The 22,341-nt window shown below is 38.4% G+C and overlaps 2 protein-coding genes across 3 annotated transcripts in view; one reads left to right on the top strand and one right to left on the bottom strand.

The window, feature by feature from the left end:
- Positions 1-4,429, bottom strand: part of FOXM1 (forkhead box M1) — a 112,060-nt gene extending 107,631 nt beyond the window's left edge. For both annotated transcript variants that reach the window (XM_053718809.1, XM_053718810.1), the window contains exons 1-2: positions 4,315-4,429; positions 2,577-3,165 (exon numbers count right to left, since the gene is read on the bottom strand). In XM_053718809.1, coding sequence (XP_053574784.1) covers positions 2,577-3,129 — 553 coding nt within the window. In that variant the 5' untranslated portion in view covers positions 3,130-3,165; positions 4,315-4,429. The remainder of the gene's footprint in view (positions 1-2,576; positions 3,166-4,314) is intronic.
- A 174-nt stretch (positions 4,430-4,603) lies between these two features.
- Positions 4,604-21,793, top strand: RHNO1 (RAD9-HUS1-RAD1 interacting nuclear orphan 1). The gene is made up of 3 exons (XM_053718808.1): positions 4,604-4,828; positions 8,347-8,651; positions 17,535-21,793. Exons 2-3 carry the CDS (start codon positions 8,481-8,483, stop codon positions 18,120-18,122), a joined length of 759 nt encoding a protein of 252 aa, XP_053574783.1. The 5' UTR covers positions 4,604-4,828; positions 8,347-8,480; the 3' UTR covers positions 18,123-21,793.
- The last annotated feature ends 548 nt before the right edge of the window (positions 21,794-22,341 follow it).

The raw sequence follows: 22,341 nt of genomic DNA, 5'->3' as shown, positions 1-22,341 counted from the left end.
ACAGCTTTGCAATATAATTTCATAAATTTATTTAGCCCCGGCGGCTTGCCGGAGTACATGCTCCCTATAAGGCTTGATTACACCACTAGCTGATAATATTCTCAATACGGAAACTGTTGTACATGTTTAAAATGCCCTTTTGGGTAAACTTTACTGAGCTGCATTCGTGGCTTTTCAGGCTTTGCTGTACAGGTTTGCATATGGGATCCTGCAAATGCAAGCAACAGACCTCAGAATATCAAGATCAATCACCCAACACTATCTTGTTCGGGCTGATTGACATGCCCTGCTCTGGCTCAATTGGGGGCGATTACAGGCGAACAGGTTCTCTACTTGTGAACCTGTCGGCCTGCAATCATGATAAATTTTGCTCTGTCACTTTCAAGTAAGATAAAAACGACATATTTCCAGCCGAGTAATCATTAACATAGAATTTGTAAACTGACAAATTCAGCTTCCCCTCCAAAGACAGAAAATCTATATAAGATTTCCAATTTTAATGTCTATAGAGAAGTGTTTTTTTCAAAATTCCATCATCTGTAAAAAGTTGGATATAACACACCCAGTTGACCTGGCTTCCAACAAAATCAACAAAGAGTAATGAGTGCAAGTGCTGCACATTTACAATTGTTAAAGTTCAAGCATGACACTAATTCCTGTATCCTTTCTTTTAAATGAATAAAAAACCTAGAGCTACAAGGACTGTGGATGGGTGCATGTTTCACAGCATAAAGCAGGCTAAAGACTTGCCATTAAAGTGAACGTCAACTTTCATGAATCAGTGCCCATTTATTTTTTTAAAAACTATTAAAAACATGGGCACTTTTATTCATGAAAGTTTACATTGCACCGGATTTTACAAATACTTACCTTCTTCTCCTGAAACACCGGATCGCCGATCCCACGCCTGCTGCTCCTCTGTACTTCATCTGCAATCACAGCTTCCCCCCAAGAGCGTTCATCTGGTGAGGCTATGCCGTAATTGGAGGAAGCCTGTATTGTCATTGCTGTGTTAGTACAGCAGGAAGAAGCAGGCGGGGCGATAGGCAATCCGGTGTTTCAGGAGAAGGTATTTGTAAAATCTAGGAGCTGCAACAACAAATCGTCATAATCGATAATGAAAATAGTTGTCAACGAATCTCATAATCGATTAGTTGGTTTGCAATTAGTTGGTCTGTGCACAACACCAGCTACTTCACTCCACTAGGCTCCTGCACATGGTATTGTGTTTTATGGTTATGTCCTTAGCCTAAAGGACGTCTACAGACATTTTACTTTTCACTTTTTTAGGACAGTATACATTTACAACTACCCCTGGCTTATGTGCAACACAGATATAATAGGAGTCATAATTTGGATTTTTTATATTAAATCAGGTTATTTGGAACTATGCTTTTCATTATATAGTGCCAAGCTTGTTATTTACACCTAGCCCCTAGATTTATGGGAGTTATTTAAATTGATGTGCACCATTATCTGTTTGCACAATTATTAGCGTATTGCTTATTATATGTACAGTATAAATAAAATGTGTAAGGCTTTGTCCTGTTATTAATATACAGTCCTTAGCACTTTTGATTTTTTTTCTCCATATTTTTAATAAATTGTGATATCTACCAGATTCAACCTTTATACGTATATATATTTGTTATTTTTGGAGCGGACTAGATATTTTCCCCTAACATTATAGCTGGTTATTTACCATTCCATATAGATATTCAAGATATTTTTTTATGTTAGAATGAAGCCATGGGTTACTTTATTGAGAGGCCCCTTGCCAAGGTGAAAAACCCTTTGCATTAGCGAAGAGCTAACAAAGATAAATATCCCACTTTGGTGAAATTGGCAAAACCCTACTTATACATCTCAAGCACCTCAACACCATCTGAGTGTCTTTTCTCTGCTGCAGGAAATATAGCTGCAAACAGAGAACCAGCCTTAGCCAGAAGCAGGTGGACATGTTGAGATTTTTGCATTTTAATGCAAAGTTTCTCAAAGAGTGAATAACAGAATGTTATTAACAGTGATAGTCTATCTAGTTCTACCTCTTTTCAAACAGTTTTTGGTTTAGTTTATTTATAAAACTGTTCTCTGCTGCTTAAAAATTGGACAAACAGTTGTGTTAATGTAAAGTTTTAGTCTGAAGTTTATATTTGTAACACTCAGTATGTGGATTTTATTTAAAATATAGGAAACAATTAAGGATTATTTTTTTTATCCGATTAATCGAAAAAATAATCGGCCGATTAATCGATTATGAAAAAAATAGTTAGTTGCAGCCAGCCCTAGTAAAATCCAGTGCAATGTAAACTTTCATGAAACCGGGAACAGATTCATGAAAGTTGACAATCACATTAAATTTGTAATAAATTACAGTGTGGTTTGTATTCTTACAAAATTAATAGTTTTATGTCCATTTAAATCACAGACCTACCCCTGCGCACACATTTGACAAACATTACATATGATTAATTAGTTTACCTACATTTTGTTTTTTGAGTTGCTAAAATTCTATACTTTTCATATCTGAGCACAATATACAAAATCAGATGAGGAATCATGCAGCAAGAACATACATTTGATGTTGTCTTCTGCAATGTGTTGTTTTTTCGGGGATGAAGAAGATCCTGGCTGCAAAGATTCTAGCACTTCTTCCTTGGATTGGGTCCCTGGCTCTTCAGAACTGTTTGTGTTAGAGGAGCCACCACTGACCAAAATAAACTTGTTGGGACCTCCACTCTCCTTGCTATGGGTGGTCAGGACCTGGATAATGCTTTGAACATCACACAGCGGAGGGATGACCACAAGCTGTGTATCTGGCATGGTGGGGTGACCCATAATTCGTATTCGCTGGGGGATATTGTGATCATCTGAATCTCCTTTTTGAGTGTCCTCCTCTGATGTTCCCAAAACTCTTGTACTGATGGTTTGCCATTGTTCAGGGAGTCTTATGGCTTCTTTCCTTGAGGTGGAAGGTTCATCATATAATCCTAGAACACCAATCAAAGGGACTTTGCTGTGATCAGGTTTTGTTGCCTCAGTCCCAGAGGATTTTGGAGAATCCTTGCGGGGAAGGCTCAGTTTGCGTCTCTTGAGAATTAGTGGCCTGCGGGGGCTCGACCTCATCATGCTCTTTTATGGCTGATAGCCATTGGAGGAAAAAACCTTTTTAAAAAACAAAACAAAAAGGTAATGAGACATTGTGTGTATATGGCAACATGAATGATATTTTAGAGAAAAACAATCAGTGTTAACAACGTATCCATTTTATTCTCCTACTCTGCCATTGGCTTTATTATCCCAAATGCCTTACAGATGTTAAGAGTTAGATCTGCAGTTGGGTAAAGTCCAGAAGGGAAGACTAATTGGATTTAAAACCTGGCTGCATCACACAGTATGAATGCCTACAATTCACTAAGGAGTAGGCCCTATACTACTTATAATAATTTCTGAAACTTGGGAGACATTGATCTTTTTAGCTTTACAAAAAAAAAAGCATGAAGGAACAACATTTTTACAAATACTATTAAAATGGTTATAAAAGCTAAAAGTAAAATGTTAGGATTTAGAAATGTTTGCACCTACAGGATAATACTGGTTGCAGCTTCAGGGTTTATTATTTATTTTAGCAAAATGACAGTCTTAGTCAAATGCTAAAAATTGCACCTTCTCTGGTGGTTGCTATGTGCATTGATATTTTTCATTATGGTGTGTAAAAAAAACCAAAACAATATCTATGTGCATCCCTGATGAGGGTAATAACCTTTTACCCCCTAGGTTCTTGTGCAATGTTATTCAGCAAATATTGAGAAAACAAGTTTCCCTCCAGGAAAGGGAAATCACTGCTGTCACTTTCCTACATCAGCATCACACATACCTGACTGAAAAAAGCAGAGTCTGTACCAGCTGTTATTATGAGCACTGCACATAACACAACTAGTTACAACCTGGGTACTATACTTTTTTTTGCCCAGTATCATTTATAATAAACCCATCTTCTTTATTTAAAAAATAAACAAAAAAACACTTAAACTTAACAGCTCTTTTAATAACCTGGGACAAGCCAAATTGTTTGTGAATTTTAGACTAACCCATAAGTAGATGTAAGCTCCTGCACAATTGTGATACTTTTCCTCGCTGATTGCTGTTAAACAATTGGCTGACAATGGAGAAGAGAATGCATAGCTATGGAAGGCTAAGGGTTAAACCACCCACTCAGCGCAGTCTTCACTGCAATGTAAATGTGGCAGCTGTACTGAGATCATGTAGACTGTACTTACAGGAATATATATACATTGACAATGCAATACATACATATGTCCACCGATTCCTCTTTCTGTTGCTTCTGGAGTTTGAATTTTCGCGCTTTGCGGCACGTACCCGTCAAGCGGAAACCAACTACCAATCACATGAACCGGCGTCTTTACGTGTGCGCACAACCATCCAATGATATTCCAGCTTCAAGCGTCCCTATAACAAAGCCAATCAGGGTAAAAGATTTTGGATTACCATGCAACAGCCTAAACGGTGACATCATTTTCCCATAATGTCCAATCAAAATACAGTGTGTTCGGTGACGAAAACAAAAGCCGACGAAGTACGGAAGAGCACATTTCAAATTTCCTGTCGGGTAGCATCATGGGATCGGAAAGCTTGTTCTATGCTGCCTCATAAACTACAATTCCCAGCGTACCTATGGGTTGACTGTTGTATGTCTATAGATTGTAAGGATGGTTTTGAAATGAAAACATTTTTTTGTTTTCTCACTTTGTAGGAATAGATGTGTTTACTGAATAGCTTCCTATCAATCAATTGGATCCTAGACAAGGTGAGGATATTGTATATATGTATAAAAGTATATGTATGTATAAATGTACCCGATAATACGTTTCTTGGTGTGAACGTTCTGGCAGTTTTGAACCTATTCGAGTGTTCTCCACAGAAAATGTTATCACCTGGCTGTCATTATAAAGACTGTTGTGGTGCAGTGTAATTTCATAGATTTTCTGTTATTTATCAATGTTAGACTTTCCAAAGCACAAATGAATTGCATTGTTTAGTTTAAATTGACTAAATAATAATTTGTGCACCAAACAGTGAAACAATTTTAATATTGTCTTATAGTCTATTTGTGTGGTCAATAAAATCAGCTTGGTGGTGTGCCCATTATACAGGTCCTCCCATGATTCAACCTTTAAGCGTGTTGGTCTGTTTATTGAGAACTTTATCTGGTCTCATTCAGTTTGTCACATTTGTTGAGAGACAAAAATAGCATACATTTATTATGTAACCAGATGCGATATCGCTGGCTATTGTTTCAAATAGTGGTTACCACAAATCCTTTGAGTAGCATCTACAATCCAAAGTAACATGGCATAGTCCACTTTTTTTTTTAGCTGATTTTATGCTTTTTTTTTTTTTTTTTCTCTCTCTCTCGTTATAAAACAAACAAAACATAGTCTAGTAGGTTGTGTTGTAGTCATTTAAATGCTTTTGTCAGAAATGGTTTTCCCAAGCTTTTCTATGTTTTATATTAAAAGGTCATTATTTTTAAGGTGTTGGCTTGTAAATTTTAGCACTGGTGACACTAAAGGCCAAGTGTTTATCATAGTTAAAGGGATATGTAACCCACACTTTTTTTTTCTTTAATTATTCAGATAGAGCAACTTTCTAATATTTTTTTTCTTGGTATCTTTATTTGAAAAGCAGGGATGTATGCTTAGGGGCCGGCCCATTTTTTGGTTCAGAACCCTGAGTAGTCCATGGATCAGCTCCTAAGCTTTATATTCCTTTTCAAATAAATATACCAAGAGAATGTGGAAAAAAATGGTAATAGGGGTAAATTAGAGCATGCAATTTTCTATCTGAATCAGGAAAAGAAAAATCCCTTTAAAGTGAAGGTCAAGTCCGGGGGTCTCACTCACACCTAACACTAAATATGGCTGTTTTTTTACCTTTAAAAACGGCCTCCGGTACACTTCTTTCGTCTGCCCGCCATTTTCTCTAAGTGATTGAGAGGCTAGTCCTATTCAATACACCAATGGCCGTTTCCCCCTGGGGCGTTTAGCACCTTTCTCGCAACGTCATAAGATTGATTAGCGTTAGAGCTTCAATTGCGCTGTTTCTTCCTCATGCTAATTCGTGAGACGCGCCCATGCGTACTCTTCTTCCTATCAATCAATTGGATACAAAACGAGTACAAAAACTGCTAATAAGCTGTACTAACAAAATTTAATTTATATTATTATAAATATTATTATATTATGCACACAAATTACTTAATATTTTCTCAGACAACTCAATATAGATTTTAGGTTTATTACTGTATACGCTATTTTACAAAGTAAAAAAAGGAAACACTCATAGCATGCGCAGTTTCTTTGGACTATAGGGAACGCGCTTGGGACAGACGTAGAAAGCGGGTGGGACTGCTCGCCATGTCACAACTGCAGAACGAGGAAGTGGTGCGGGGGAGGAGTCGCAATAGAAATGGTACATATTTTCAAAGTTATTTATTTAAAAAAACAAAGAAATAAAATAAAAAAAAAAAGGTAGCGACTACATTAATATAATATTGCTTAATGCATTGCGGTAGTCTATTACTCTAAAATTGACCTTCACTTTAAAATGAAATGTTTATTGCATTGTGGGTTAATGGCGTATTAGGGATTAATAGTTTTATTAGGTTTATTGCGATGTGGGTTATTGGCGGATTAGGGGTTAAAATATTTTATTAGTTATTGCTGTTGGCGGTTGACAGATATTGCACATGTGTTAGTTATTTTCAGGGAGTTACGGCGCTCACATTTTCAGCGTAAGGCTTGTTGCGCCTGCCTTTGTGTGGCGAGGTGAAAATGGAGTAAAAGTTCTCCGTTTTCGCCACATAAATCCTTGCACTGAATATGTGATACCAATTTGCGACGCGGTTCTATGTTAGTTTATGGGAACAAAAATTGCGGGCGAGGGTTGAAATATACACGCCGTATGTGTGATACCAAAACCGCTTAAAAATCGGGGTCGCCGGCTTTTGCAGGCGACGCCGCATATGTAATCTTGTCCCAGGTATCATTTGTTGAAGGACCAGCAATGCACTACTGGTTTCTAACTGAACACATGGGTGAGCCAATGACAATCTGTATATATGCTGCCACCAATCGGCAGATAGAACCTAGGTTCTTTGCTGCTCCTGAGCTTACCTAGATAAACCTTTCAGCAAAGGATAACAAGAGAAGGAATCAAATTAAATAATAGAAGTTAATTGGAAAGGTTTTTTTTTATGGTATACTGTCTAAATCATGAATGGCTATTTATGACTTTACTGTCCCTTTAATCATAGTCTGGAATTTGTCATTTAGTGTTCAGAATGGTAAACCAGCCCTTCTCTTTGCTAGATTAGTGATGTGATTGAGATTAAAGCCAGGGATAAAATGGGCACAGGTTTCTGAGTTTTCTGGTTGTTGAGCAGGTTACACGCGGCTACACACATATACATAGATATACACACATGTATTTCCTGTTATATATCTGCATAAGATATTCAAGGACATATGTCTTTCCTGATTCAGATTGAGCATATCATTTAAAAAAATAAAACATAAATAAATTTACATCTATTATCAAACTGACGAGGCCCATAGGAGGCCGAAACGATCGTCTGGGGTTGTCATGTTCCTTGTTCAGAGGAGAATTGCCTGGTATTTCGGGGCTGGACTGACCTTACTTGGCGGGATCAGACTGATATACTTCAGGAAAGTTTTCTTCTGTGAAAAGCACACTGGTCTAAAAGAGGCTGCTTCCGGGTGGTAAATCGCCATAGAACAAGCCACTGAGCTGTTGTTCGTTCCTGGTAGAGCGCTTCTCTCTTTGTATGCATATACATAGATATACACACATGTATTTCCTGTTATATATCTGCATAAGATATTCAAGGACATATGTCTTTCCTGATTCAGATTGAGCATATCATTTAAAAAAATAAAACATAAATAAATTTACATCTATTATCAAAATTGCTTTATTCTATTGGTATCCTTTGTTGAAGGAGCATCAAAGCACTACTGGGAGCTAGCTGAACACACCAGGTGAGCCGTTGATAAGACGCATAGATGCAGCAAACTCTCAGTAAAGCATTGCTGCTCCTGAGCCTTTTTCAACAAAGGGTACTTGCACCCTTATCTCACCCTTGTTGAATTGAACTCTGTTTCGACCCTAGTAAAATATTGTGTTGCCAATAAATTACGCATTACATTTTGATATATGTATATATATATATATGTATCTCTGTCAACCTGCTGAATGTCTCGTGTGTGTCACTGGTTAATGATCTCATTGTTCTATTTCTTGCAGGTCAGAAAATGATGCTGCTCTATTCTGCTGAGTTTGCTAGTATTTAAGTGTCTGATTTCTGGCTGTCCATATTATCTTCTTGCAAGTGCCTATCAACAACATGCTGTTCCTAGGTTTCTGGCTGCTAACTGCTAATGCCTCGTAAGAAAAGGACTACTTGCAATCCAAGAAAAGCCCAGCTAAGGTTCCTGGAGAACCCACAGCAAGGACCAATTCATGAATATGGATCCATTCCGCCTAAGGCAGACAATCCAATATGTGTACCAACCAGACCTCTTGTTGACAACAATACATCGACAACCTGGGTATTTTTTTTTATTTTTTTTTAAAGCAATTAAAATCTTTATTTTCTAGATAGACCATGCAAATGTATACAACATACAATTTACTTATATTATCACATTTGCTTTGTTCTCTTGGTATCATTTTTTTTTTTTTTTTTTGCCAAGGCGAAAACCCAGAAACGCTCATAAGACCTCAGGAGTGTTTGATATTGGGATATTTTTTTTTCCTCTGTGAGAGGCATAGTGTGCTAAAAGATTGCACCCCAAAGTGGCACTGGCCTTGTGAACAAACAAGGACGTTTTCCCAGCTTTTGTTCTCTATCTCCATTATTGCAAACACTGCTGCCTTAGAGTGATAAAGATGCATGCATGCTCCTGAGGTCCTAGGGATACCATGAGAATTAATCAAATTTTGAAAAATCAGAAAGGTTTTTAAAAACCTAAGCTTGATTTGTATTGCGAAAGTTCAATTTTTACGTAATGGTCCTATTTTTTTTTTTTTAGTTGCTTTTTTTTTGTGTATTAATTGGTGCTTTTTTCGTGAACCTTATTTAATTTTAGCATTTTTTTTTTTTTTACCCCCCTGCAGCAATATAGGTTGCTATACATGATTATTAAAGAAACATGAATGTTATATACATATTAAAAGAGTCCACATATTTTCTTATTTTTGTTCCCTGGACACCAGCACCATTTGTATTTAAAGAGACGCTAAATTCAAAATTGAAACGTTTGTGATTCAGGAAGAACATGCGGTTTTAAGAGACTTTCCAATTTACTTCCATTCTAAACTGCCAAACTTTTATATATATATATATATATATATATATATATATATATATATAAAAAACACTTTGCTACAATGTAAAGTAGTGAGTGTACAGTCTGTATAACAGTGTACATTTTCTATCCCCTCAAAATAACTCAACACACAGCTATTAATGTCTAAACCGTTGACAATAAAAGTGAGTACACCCCTAAGTGTAAGTGTCCAAATTGGGCCCAATTAGCCATTTTACCTCCCCGTTGTCATGTGACTCGTTAGTGTTACAAGGTCTCAGGTGTGAATGGGGAGCAGGTGTGTGATAAATTTGATGTTATTGCTCTCACACTCTCTCATACTGGTCACCGGAGGTTCAACATGGCACCTCATGGCAAATAACTCTCTGATGATCTGAAATAAAGAATTTTTGCTCTACATAAAGATGGCAGAGGCTATAAGAAGATTGCCAAGACCCTGAAACTGAGCTGCAGCACGGTGGGCAAGACCATACAGCGGTTTCACAGGACAGGCTCCACTCAGAACAAGCCTCGCCATGGTCGACAAAAGAAGTTGAGTGCACATGCTCAGCGTCCTATCCAGATGTTGTCTTTGGGAAATAGATGTATGAGTGCTGGCAGCATTGCTGCAGAGGTTGAAGGGGTGGGGGGTCAGTCTGTCAGTGCTCAGACCATACACCGCACATTGCATCATGGCTGTCGTCCCAGAAGGAAGCCTCTTCTAAAGATGATGCACAAGAAAGCCCGCAAACAGTTTGCTGAAGACAAGCAGACTAAGGACATGGATTACTGGAAACATGCCATGTAGTCTGATGAGACCAAGATAAACTTATTTGGTTCAGATGGTGTCAATTGTGTGTGACAGCAACCAGGTGAGGAGTACAATGACAAGTGTGTCTTGCCTACAGTTGAGCATGGTGGTGGGAGTGTCATGGTCTGGGCTTGCATGAGTGCTGCCGGCACTGGAGAGCTACAGTTCATTGACGGAACCATGAATGCCAACATGTACTGTGACATACTGAAGCAGAGCATGATCCCTCTCCCTTCGGAGACTGGGCCGCAGGGCAGTATTCCAACATAACGACCCCAAACACACCTCCAAGACGACGACTGCCTTGCTAAAGAAGCTGAGGGTAAAGGTGATGAACTGGCCAAGCATGTCTCCAGACCTAAACCCTATTGAGCATTTGTGGGGCATCCTCAAACAGAAGGCGGGGGAGCACAAGGTCTCTAACATCCACCAGCTCCATGATGTCGTCATGGAGAAGAGGACTCGGTGGCAACCTGTGAAGCTCTGGTGAACTCCATGCCAAAGAGGGTTAAGGCAGGCATTTAGGGGTGTACTCACTTTTGTTGCCAACGGTTTAGACATTAATGGCTGTGTGCTGAGTTATTTTGAGGGGACAGCAAATTTACACACTTATAAATGTGAGGGGTGTATATGTGTGTGTGTATGTGTATATATATATATATATATATATATATATATATATATATATATATATATATATTCACCCAAATAAAAGTTATTAAAAACGGAGAGTGCCTTCCCTGCTATTTCTGAATATTAATGTGATTTAATAAATCTAAAGGGGGGCAGCAAATCAAAAAACAATGTAAAGACTCCCAGGTCGTCTTAACAATGAATGTAGAAAAAGAGTATATGACTGCGCCTCCCTCTAGTGGAATATATAATGAAGAAAAGTGTATGGGGTCACGACTCCCCTATCCCAAAACACTTACTTCCAGGGACCTATACATATACACACACACACACAAGCTCCTACTGAGCATGTGCAAAAGCTCAGTTTATATGTATATTAGTCCGTTATTGGCTGATAGCTGTCACATGATTCAGGGGGACATCAAATGGGTTAAATACATTTGTCAGAAAGAGAAATCTGCTTATTTGAAATGCAGGGTTTGTTATTGCATTGTCGTTTTTTTTTTTTGTTGTTTTTTTTTTTTTTTTATGCACTTGTTAATTATACATTCCTACTGTATTTAATGGTCCAGTAATATTAATTATTCTGATGATAGTTCTGAAGACCAACACTTTTGTTGTGTTTTTCTTTCTAATGACACGGTGAGTCCACGGATCATCAGTAATTACTAGTGGGACTATCACTCCTGGCCAGCAGGAGGAGGCAAAGAGCACCACAGCAAATCTGTTTAATATTGCTTCCCTTCCCACAAACCCCAGTCATTCTCTTTGCCTGTGTTGCAAGGAGGTGGTAAAGTTTTCGGTGTCTGAAGTTCTACAATCAAGTTTTTTTTTTTTCGTTTTTTTTTTTTTTTCATATAGAGAGTAGGTTTGCTCTGCTATTCTGGGGTTTAGCCTGGTCCACCACGTCGGTCTCTTCAGCAGGGCAGTGGTGGCTTTTAAGCAATTGAGAACTTGTGAGGTACAATCCTCACTGCACTTTCTCAATCATTCTTGCTGCCCTAATTTGAAAGCCTGTGTAAGTTTACTCAGTCTTTCTATTTGCACAGGTCCATGTGAGGAGCTTCAACCTCTCAAACCGGGTGAACTGTCCTGCTGCCGGACTGACTGAATTTAAGGTAAGTGCCATGTTTTATTTTTCTTTTAGGGTAGGAAATATTCTGGCACTTGAGCAGCTTGCTCCATTTTTAATGTTAAAAGGGGACATATTTATTTAATCCTAGTGAGGATTAATTTAAAAATTTGGCAGTTTGCAGGCACTGTGGGATGTGTTGGATATTGGTGGCTCAGATTATGTTCCTATCTCCGGTATATTATGGGCAGGACTGCTTGAAGTAAGTGTGTGTGTGTGTGTTTTTTGTATAGATCATTATAAATTGCAGATTTAAGCCTTTTGTTTTTTTTCCTGAACTTTTCTTCCGACCGCCGAGACAGTCCTAGATTAGTATGGGGGCGGGTCTTTCACAGGCGGCGGTTGTTTGGCGCACTTATTCTCTCTGAGGAGAGATTTTCTCAGTGCGTGGTTTCCGGTTGTGGCATAGTTGTCGACGGATCGCAGGACCGGTGTTCAGGCGGGTGATTTCTACAGGCTTCTGTTTGAGAAATTACTGTTGGCTAATATTCCAGGCAGCAGGTCAGGTAGGCACCTCAGTATAATTGCTGAGGTGTACTGGGTTGCCTGGGTTATAATTCAATTTTTTGTTATCCTATTACATTAAATTTAATTCAGTTTTGTTCTTAAAGGCACAGTAACATTTTGTAGACTGTTATAAAATAAGAGTACAGTTTTTATTTTTATTTTTTTGGTAACATGATGGACCAAGAGGCTATGCAGTTTGCTACATGCAAGTTATGTTTTGATACCCAGGTAGAACCACCAGTACCATTTTGTTCTACCTGTATTGAAAGAACATTATGATTTTTGAGAAACATTTTTTTTTTTTTAACATGAGCCACCTTTAGATAAGGCGGATGCTGTTCAGGTGTCTCCTGTACCAGTCATGCCGAATCTGTCCCCCCAAGCATCACAAGCTTGTGTAACACATGCAGTGCCCTGCGTTTCTCATAATCAAATTGCATTTTATTTGCAAGACATTGCTACTCATGTATCTTCAGCGGTATCTGAGGTGTTGTCTGCTTTTCCCATGCTTCAGGGAAAGCGCAAGTAAGGTTTCTGATCAGGTTGTTGCTAATCAAGTTTCCCTTGTTCAAGGATCTGATGAGGAAGCCACTTCAGTGGCGTCTGAGGGTAAAATCTCAGATTCTGACACTGTAATTCCTGCTTCTGATGCTGAAGTTGTATCTTTCAGGTTTAAGCTAAAACACCTCCGTCTGTTACTTAAGTAGGTTTTAGCTACTTTGGACGACTCCGACGTAGTCAATCCTAAGAAGTCTAGTAAGCTAAACAAGTACTTTGATGTTCCCTCCGCGGTGGAGGTTTTCCCTGTGCCAGACCGTGCTTCAGAGATTATTACATGAGAGTGGGAAAGACCAGCAATTCCCTTTTTCTCAATCTCCAATTTTTAAGAAGATGTTTCCAATAGCTGACTCTATCAAGGAGTCATGGCAAACGGTTCCCAAAGTAGAAGGGGTGATTTCCACATTGGCTAAGAGAACCACTATTTCCATAGAGGATAGCTGTTCTTTTAAGGATTCAATGGATAAGAAATTGGAGGACTTGCTAAAAAATGTATGTTCTCCAATGGCAACCTGTGGTGTGCATTGCCACTGTTACCAGCGTGGCGGCCTACTGGTTTGATGCTTTATCTAAATCTCTTCAGACAGATACTCCTCCTGGGGAGATCCAGGCTAGGATTAAGGCCCTTAAATTGGCCAATTCCTTCATCACAGATGCATCCCTACAAGTCATTAAATTGGGAGAAAAATATCTGGTTTTGCTGTTATAGCTCGCAGAGCTTTTATGGTTGAAATCCTGGTCTGCAGATGTTTCATCTAAGTCCAAACTTTTGGCAATACCCTTCAAGGGTAAGACTTTGTTTGGCCCGGGATTGGCGGAGCTTATTTCTGATATTACAGGAGGAAAAGGCCATTTCCTTCCCCAGGATAAGAGAAATAAACAAAAGGGACGTCAGTAATTTTAGTTCCTTTCGAAACTTTAAAGGTAAGTCTTTCCCTCCTCTTCCAAGCAGGAACAGTCCAAGCCCTCCTCGAAGCCCAATCAGTCTTGGAACAAGGGGGGAGCAATCTAAGAAGCCCACAATTGATTCAAAATCAGCATGAAAAGCCTGTCCCCTATCCGGGAGCTGATCTTGTAGGGGGCAGACTCATTTCGCTCAAGCCTGGATTCGGGATATTCCAGATCCCTGGGTGGTGAACATCGTGTCCCAGGGATACAAACTAGAGTTCAAGTCCTTTCCTCCCAGGGGCAGATTCCTCTTCTCAAGATTATCTGTAGACCAGATAAAAAGAGAGTTGTTCTTACATTGTGTTCAGGAACTTTTCACCTTAGGAGTGATAGTTCCTGTACCAATGCAGGAACAGGGTCAGGGATTTTACTCCAATCTTTTCGTGGTTCCCAAGTAAGAGGGAACTTTCAGACCGATTTTTATCTCAAAAGTCTAAACAAGTTCCTCAGAGTACCGTCCTTCAAAATGGAAACTATTCGTTCCATTCTTCCCTTGGTTCAAGAAGGTCAGTTTATGACAACTGTAGACCTAAAGGATGCGTACCTTCATGTTCCCATCCACAGGGATCATCACAAGTTTCTGAGGTTTGCGTTCTTAGACAAACACTTCCAGTTTGTGGCTCTTCCATTCGGCCTTGCCACAGCTGCCAGGATTTTCTCAAAGGTCTTCCGGTCCCGGGGCATTGCAATGGTGCCATACCTAGATGACATTCTAGTTCAGGCGCTGTCTTTTCAACAAGCAAGCTCTCAAAAGGAGATCTTGTTGTCTTTTCTTTGCTCTCACGGCTGGAAGGGGAGTAGTATTCTTGGGAACCATAATAATTTCCCTATCAATGAAAATATTTCTGACAGAGGTCAGGAAATCAAAGATCTTCGATTCTTGTCTTGCCCTTCAGTCTTCTCCTTGGCCGTCTGTGGAGGTAATTGGTCTGATAGTAGCTGCCATGGACATCATTTTGTTTGCTCGGTTCCATCTCAGACCTCAGACGGGGATTATGTGGATCTGTCTCCACGATTAGTACTGGATTAGGCGACAAGAGATTCTCTTCCATGGTGGTTGTCTTGGTATCATCTATCCCAGCAAGCCTGCTTCCACAGACCTACCTAGGTGATTGTGACCACGAATGGGGACCGTTAAAGGCTCAGGGTCTTTGGTCTCAGTTGGAGTCAGTTCTCCCTATAAACATCCTAGAGCTGAGGGCAATCTTCAATGCTCGCCTGGCCTCAGTTAGCTTCAGCCAGGTTTATCAGGTTCCAGTCGTACAACATAACTTTAGTGGCTTACATCTACCATCAGGGAGGAACTCTGAGTTCCTTGGCCATGTCAGAGCTAGCCAAAATAATTCAGTGGGCAGAGACCCACAATTGTTGTCTGTCTGTCTGCAATCCACATTCCAGGAGTGGACAATTAGGAAGCGGATTTTCTGAGCAGACAGCCGTTTTTTTTTTTTTACCCGGGGGAGTGGGAACTCCGTCCGCAGGTGTTCTCCAGCTTGATCCTAAAATGGGGACAGCCGGAACTGGACCTTTATGGCATCTCCTCAGAATGCCAAGCTTCTGAGGTACAGGTCATGGGATCCTCAGGCTGTACTGATAGATGCTCTGGCGGCCCCTTGGAAATTCAGTCTAGCATACCTTTTCCCTCCATTCGTTCTCCTTCCAGGAGTCATTGCTTGAATCAAACAGCAGAGGGCATTGGTGATTCTCATTGCACCGGCGTGGCCTTGCAGTATCTGGTATGCAGACCTGGTGGAGATGTCATCTCTTTCACCTTGGAGACTTCCAATGAGGATGGATCTTCTACTTCAAGGACCCTTCCTTCATCCAAATCTTGTTTCTCTGAAGCTGACTGCTTGGAGATTTGAACGCTTAATTTTATCTAAGCGCGTTGATCTAGCCTCCTAAGCCTGTGACTAGAAAGATTTACCATAGGATATGGCACAAATATCTGTATTGGTGTGAATCCAAGTGGTTTTTGTGGAGTAGAGTCAGGATTCCTAGGATTTTGTCTTTTCTCCAGGAAGGTCTGGAGAAGGGTTTGTCTGCAAGTACTTTGAAGGGTCAAATATCTGCCTTGTTTATATTATTGCATAAACGTCTGGTGGATCTGCCAGATGTGCAATCCTTCTGTCAGGCCTTGGTCAGAATCAGGCCTGTGTTAAAATTGGTTACTCGTCCCTGGAGTCTTAACCTCGTTCTTAAGGTTCTTCAACAGGCTCCGTTTGAGCCTATGCAGTCTTTAAATAAAAAGATGTTGTTTTTCTTGGAAAGTGCTTTTTTTTTTTTTCTTGCAATTTCTTCTGCTCGAAGAGTCTCTGCATTGCAATGTTAGTCCCCTTCATTCAGATAAGGTGGTTATTCGTACTAAGTTAGGTTTCCTTCCTAAGGTGTTTTCGAATAGGAATATTAACCAAGAAATCGTTGTTCCTTCTTTGTGTCCTAGCCCTTCCTCTCATAAGGAGCGGTTATTGCACAACCTAGATGTGGTGCGTGTGTTGAAATACTACTTGCAGGCGACTAAGGATTTTCGTCAGTCTTTTGCTTTGTTTTTTTTCCCTGGGAATGTAAGGATCAGAAAGCTATGGCTACTTCTTTCTTTCTGGCTTAAGAGTATAATTCGCTTGGCCTATGAAATTGCTGGACAGCTGCCCCCTGAGAAGGTCACGGCTCATTCTACTAGGGCTGTTTCTTCTTCCTGGGCCTTCAAAAATGAAGCTTCTGTGGATCAGATTTGCATGGCTGCAACTTGGTCCTCTCTTCACACTTTTTCAAAGTTTTATAATTTTGATACTTTTGCCTTGGCTGAGGCTTTTTTGGGGAGAAAGGTTCTTCAAGCAGTTGTGCCTTCTGTTTAGGTTACCTGTCTTGTCCCTCCCTGATCATCTGTGTCCTATAGCTTGGGTATTGATTCCCAACAGTAATTAGTGATGATCTGTGAACTCACTGTGTCATTAGAAAGAAAACAAAATTTATGCTTACCTGATAAATTTCTTTCTTGACACTTAGTCCATGCACCCCCCCCCTATTTTTTCAGAAATTGTTATATATATTTTTTTATATATATAAACCTCAGACACCTCTGCACCTTGTTACTTCCTTTCTCTCCTTTTCCTTCAGTTGAATGACTGGGGTTTGTGGGAAGGGAAGTAATAGTTAACAGCTTTGCTGTGGTGCTCTTTGCCTACTCCTGCTGGCCAGGAGTGATATTCCCAACAGTAATTACTGATGATCCGTGGACTCACCATGTCAAGAAAGAAAGAAATTTATCAGGTAAGCATACATTTATTTATTTTTAAATCAATATTAATTGCTTTTAATCATCTATACATTTATGATGTCATTATGAGACAATAACTGGTATTCAGATATTTTATTATAAAGCTGTTTAGTTATACTGTGTGTGCAAGGCATAAAACTGATGCAGTTCAGTCCTAGTATTTCTATAGTGAAATTATTTGTGTCTTTATAGCTTTTGCTAAATGTCTTGAATATGTGTATTTTTTTTTTATTTTTTTTTTTTATATTCCCCCTGTAGGTATCTCCACAGTTCGATCAGATTGGGGAATTGCATTTTCCTGCCCGTCGTCGTTTGAGACACGCTTCTGCCAGTAGCACTTTACAAAGCAGAGACACAAACCGAAGCACTTTAAAAGCACCAGGGAGAAAACCGAGTGTTTGCAAATTCCCATCCTTATCATTTACAGGCCAATCTGCATTTAATGGGACCACTTCCTTAAATTCAACCTGTACAAAAAGACTAGCATTGCCTGCACACACAAAGAGGGGCAATATTGTGCAGCATACTCCTCCGCTGCAAAAGAAATCCAACAAAACAGTAAGCCCCCCAGACCTCCCCACACCAGAAATAACTCCTCCATCATTAAGGACTGTATGTCTCACAGAACGAGAGGACATGAGACAGACCCTTATCTTAAATGGGCAAGCTCAGGAATGTGACAGCTATGACTCTCCACAGGTAACAAGACCAGGGCAGGTTCTGGCAGAAGATTCCCCTGAACATGAATATGGGATGCGTAACACATGGAGGAGAAGGCAGCCCCTTATGAAATATTTGAAAGCACGAGGAAGGCTAAGGAGTAGCCAGATCCTTGTGCAACACTGAAATAAGAGACTATTATTTGTAATGTTGGATCCGATTTACAATGTACACGTGAGCCTGGGATGTAAAATATGTGTGAACGATTTCATCCCATAACCACCAATTGAAATAACATTTTCAGTTAAAGGTCATGTACTTAAAGGAATAAAGATGGATTGTGACTTTATGTTGGGTACAATGTTCATTTTCATGTAATCCAGGATATGGAATCCCTGTTTCTTTAAAACTTGAAACATCTATGTATTTAAATATAATCTTTTGAACTGACAACAAATCTTTTGTTAGCTGTATATAATGCTTAAAATATTTGTCAGATTCATTATCTGTATGCACTTTTTTTTTTTTTTTTTTTTTTTTTTTAGAGGCATTAGCCTTTTATTATGTATCCTATAAGAATATATGCCCATGAACTAGAGCAATTAGTTCTTATTTCTCAACCACTATCTGCAGTGTGACTATAACTTAACTTGCAGTAACTATTATATAGATATTTCCTGAAGGGCTCATAGCTGCGGCTTCTTTTGCATTCCATTCTCACTGCTATACTCTATGTAGAATCTTTCTGTGCAGTTGCCAATTATGTTACATACGATATATCCCAACAAAAGGTCTGCCGTGAGCGGAGAAGATTCCGTAGCAACAATATTTAGCACACTGCATAGGCTTTCTGGGTATAACTAGTTCCTATTCTGCAGATGCACTTTGCCTATAATAAGGACAGGAACTAGCTTGTTCTATTTAAACATGCTAGATCTATTGGTAAGTGACTCTTTGCATCCTAGTGGTTAGGTCCTGTAAAAAGATGGTAAACTACTCAATAAAAGAGCTAGTCCCCATACTGTTAATGGTCTTTTTGTCGCATAGTGGTCAATAATAACTAGACCCCCTCACACTAAAAGGGCTGTTTACGATATTGCTAATGGACTTGAGATGTAAAAATTTGAGAATTTCAAAATGTGTCCCATTTGTGAGTTAAACTTCCTTTTAATGATGTTACAAATGGACCTTTATAGTCTACTATAATTAATGAAATTCAAACTGTTATACTGTTATTAAAGACAAGATGTCCTACATAAGTTTGTACACTGCGTTCTATAGAGTAGATCCTTGCTCTAAATTTTTCCAATTGTTAATCATTTCCAATACTGTTAAGGAATAGTAGTATATAGGAACTAAACTACTCCCAGTGACAGGTTTAATTTATATTGTGCAAATGTAGCCAGTAGGGATGCACCGAAATTTCGGCCCCAGAAACGTTTTTTTTTTTTTTTTTTTTTTTTGCCTGTTATTTTCTGTAAAATTTATTGTGTAGCATATTTCAAATTTGATGCTAGCCTAGAGCTGTTTTTAGAATTCATTACTTGACTTAGTGTTTTGCATATAATAAGTTTTCTAGGACTATACTTTATTTGAATAATTGGTTAAAAAAAACAACAACAAAAAACTGTTAAATCTGATTCTGTTACACAGAACTAAATACAGAAAAAATGTAAAATGTTTTTTTTTATTATTTTTAAAAATACATTTTCGGTCAAGTGCATCCTGGATTTTTGGATTTGGTTTCTGTCTGGAATTTCCATTTTGGAGCATCACTAGTAGCCAGTTCTGCATAGTGGTCATCATGTTGTATAAAGGTTGTGCCACTTAGACTTTTCAGAGTAACTAACAAAGATTATTCCCACACTGGTAATATGGTTATTGGCTTGTAATGGATGGTTTCTTTATATGGATGAAAACTAAACCACACAGACTCAGTTCTTATAGTGTTACCAAACCGTTTCCCTCCAGCAATTAAGAGTTGAACATTTCAGATATATTTCTAACACACCTAAATGACTCTTTACATCCAGATGATAGAATTGTTCCTGCTTAAACTTGTGAGTCTCTTACTGTATCTGTAAGACCAATTGCTTATATTAATACCTCTAACATAATTAGTTTTGTATTGCTAAAAGAGTAATGGGCTGTCAATGATGTGGAAAATGGATGGAAGGAATTGGAGTGCAAGAAACAAATTTATTATAAAGATTAGTAATTTAAGGGTTACTGTCTATTTACAGGGAAACAGTTTTTTTTTTTTTTTTTTACTGCAACTGAAATCTGATATTGCTCTATGTGTACAACAAAGTGGGCATAAAGGGACACTGAACCCAAAAAAAAAATATTTGGTGATTCATATAGAGCATGCAATTTTAAGCAACTTTCTAATTTACTCCTATTATCAATTTTCTTCATTCTCTTGCTATCTTTATTTGAAAAAGAAGGCACCTAAGCTAAGGAGCCAGACAATTCTTGGTTCCGAGCTTGAAACAAAAAAGAGATCTATCAATCCTAATGGGTCTCAAAATGCTACTCCCAAAAGATATAACCCCTCCTCAAGTCTATATCAAAATAAAATGAATCAATGTACAGTATAGGAGAGCGCTAAATCAAATCCCTGACAGGAATCTGAAGCTAATGCGATAAGAATGGAAAATATAAAAGAATAATTGTATTAAAATATTTTTACTGATAGGGTATAATACAACAATGAATGAATGTCGTTTAAAAACAGAGATTCAATGCAAAGTCATAATTGATACAGATAAATAGTCAAGAAATACATTGAAATAAAACATCTAAAATCAATAACCGGTTATTGTATACAATAAAACAAAATGAGTATAAGTTACTCAAGAGCGTTGAATATAGTGCAATGCTGCGAAGGAACTGTGTGCTAGCAATAAGTCTGTCTCGAATGTAACAAGTAAAATCTTAGTTGTGCTAAGTGTCTCCGATGTGTAGGCTCTGTGGGATGTGGGACGTGATGGTCTCTAAGGTATAAGTAGAAATCTTTTTATCCAGTTAAGCTCAGACAGCGGTCTTCTTTGCAGGCTCAATAACTTTACGAAGAGCGTCACTGTGTGCAAAGTAAGATTCCTTATTTTTCGTCCAAAAAGGCAGGTGCCTGTGAGTGTTTTTGTGATTGTGGGAGTATCACTCACCTAATACGTGTCCAACAGGGAGACTGCTGAAATAGCAAGTGTAGACTTTTGAGGGATCTCACTTTGGTGGGCCCAAAAAAGTCCTCAGAGAGCTCCAATGGGGGTAAGTGGTGATGAACTCTGTAGATGATGGCAATCTATGTAGTTACCCACTATGTGGGTGTCAGGAGTTCCGTTTTTGTAGAATATCTCTTTTAGCCCTCAGGATAACTCTATCTCTGTCTGTTGTCGGATTGAAACAGCAGCAGATCCAAAATAGCCCAATTTAGGCAAACGATGGTTTGTTTTGTGACAGGTTAGCACAATAGTATGAGGTCCGTCCGTGGTGGCTGCAGCAACATAATGCCAAGGAGTAATCTACACATATCAGCCGTTATGGCCTTTATCAAGATACTCCTATTGGCTGTTGGTGTCTTTTAAATACAAAGCAGGCAAGCAAAATGGTTCTTTTCATTGGTGTATCGGTTGCACTTCTTATCCAATTGGAATAATAGTAACAGATGTATTCAACTGTGTCAGTTGCATCGAGTAACAGAATAAGAGGATAGTTCTTTTAAACATTTATGATAGAAAAATTTTGCAGTAAATAAATATATATCTGTCATTTCTGTATAGGTTTATGATTTTGAAAGACAATTGGATATTATTACAAGTGTATAAAAAAATGAATAAAATTAAAGCTAAAGATGATACCTTGTTATTTTATTCCAAATGGAAGAAAAAAAAAAAAAGATAAGTACCTAGGGTAGTTGGCACTATTTAAAAGGTAATACAAAGCTCACTGCTAAACAATGAAATTTTCTTGTGTATATTAAATATAAGTTATACCTGTATGTGAAAATAATTGTTTGTAGTAGTATGGAGTGTACGTACATGTTGTAAACGTTAAAAAAGTGGTATAATAATCGGCTCACTTAGTGTGTGCACAAACGTGTGTTTCCCATTTAGTAGATGTGCATAAAACTAAATTTCCTCCTTTGAAATTTTGAAGACACGAGTAAAAAAAATGTTTACATTTGTAAGAATAATATAAAGGGCTAAAGAAAAAGAGAGAATATGTGTTAAGCTCAAATTTAAGTCTAACTAGTAGTGAATTAGTAAGTTGGGCATAAAGTATGTATACATGATATAACGCTAGCATTAATTTATTTGTAACAAAACTTTACGTAAAAATGGCTAAATTCTACACAGAGATACATTAATGTATTGGGGCTAGTACGTTAAGGGCAGATATGTTT

The sequence above is a fragment of the Bombina bombina genome, chromosome 6 (genome assembly GCF_027579735.1).
Source record: "Bombina bombina isolate aBomBom1 chromosome 6, aBomBom1.pri, whole genome shotgun sequence".
NCBI lineage: Eukaryota > Metazoa > Chordata > Amphibia > Anura > Bombinatoridae > Bombina > Bombina bombina.
The sequence above is the reverse complement of the archived record's forward strand: the minus strand, read 5'-3'. Positions and strand labels throughout refer to the sequence as shown.

Bases quoted from the DNA above. Each gene is read 5' to 3' on its own strand.
- RHNO1 (XM_053718808.1), top strand. From the start codon at position 8,481: ATGCCTCGTAAGAAAAGGACTACTTGCAATCCAAGAAAAGCCCAGCTA. The intron at 8,652-17,534 runs GTATTTTTTTTT...TTCCCCCTGTAG, and splicing joins ACAATACATCGACAACCTGG to GTATCTCCACAGTTCGATCA.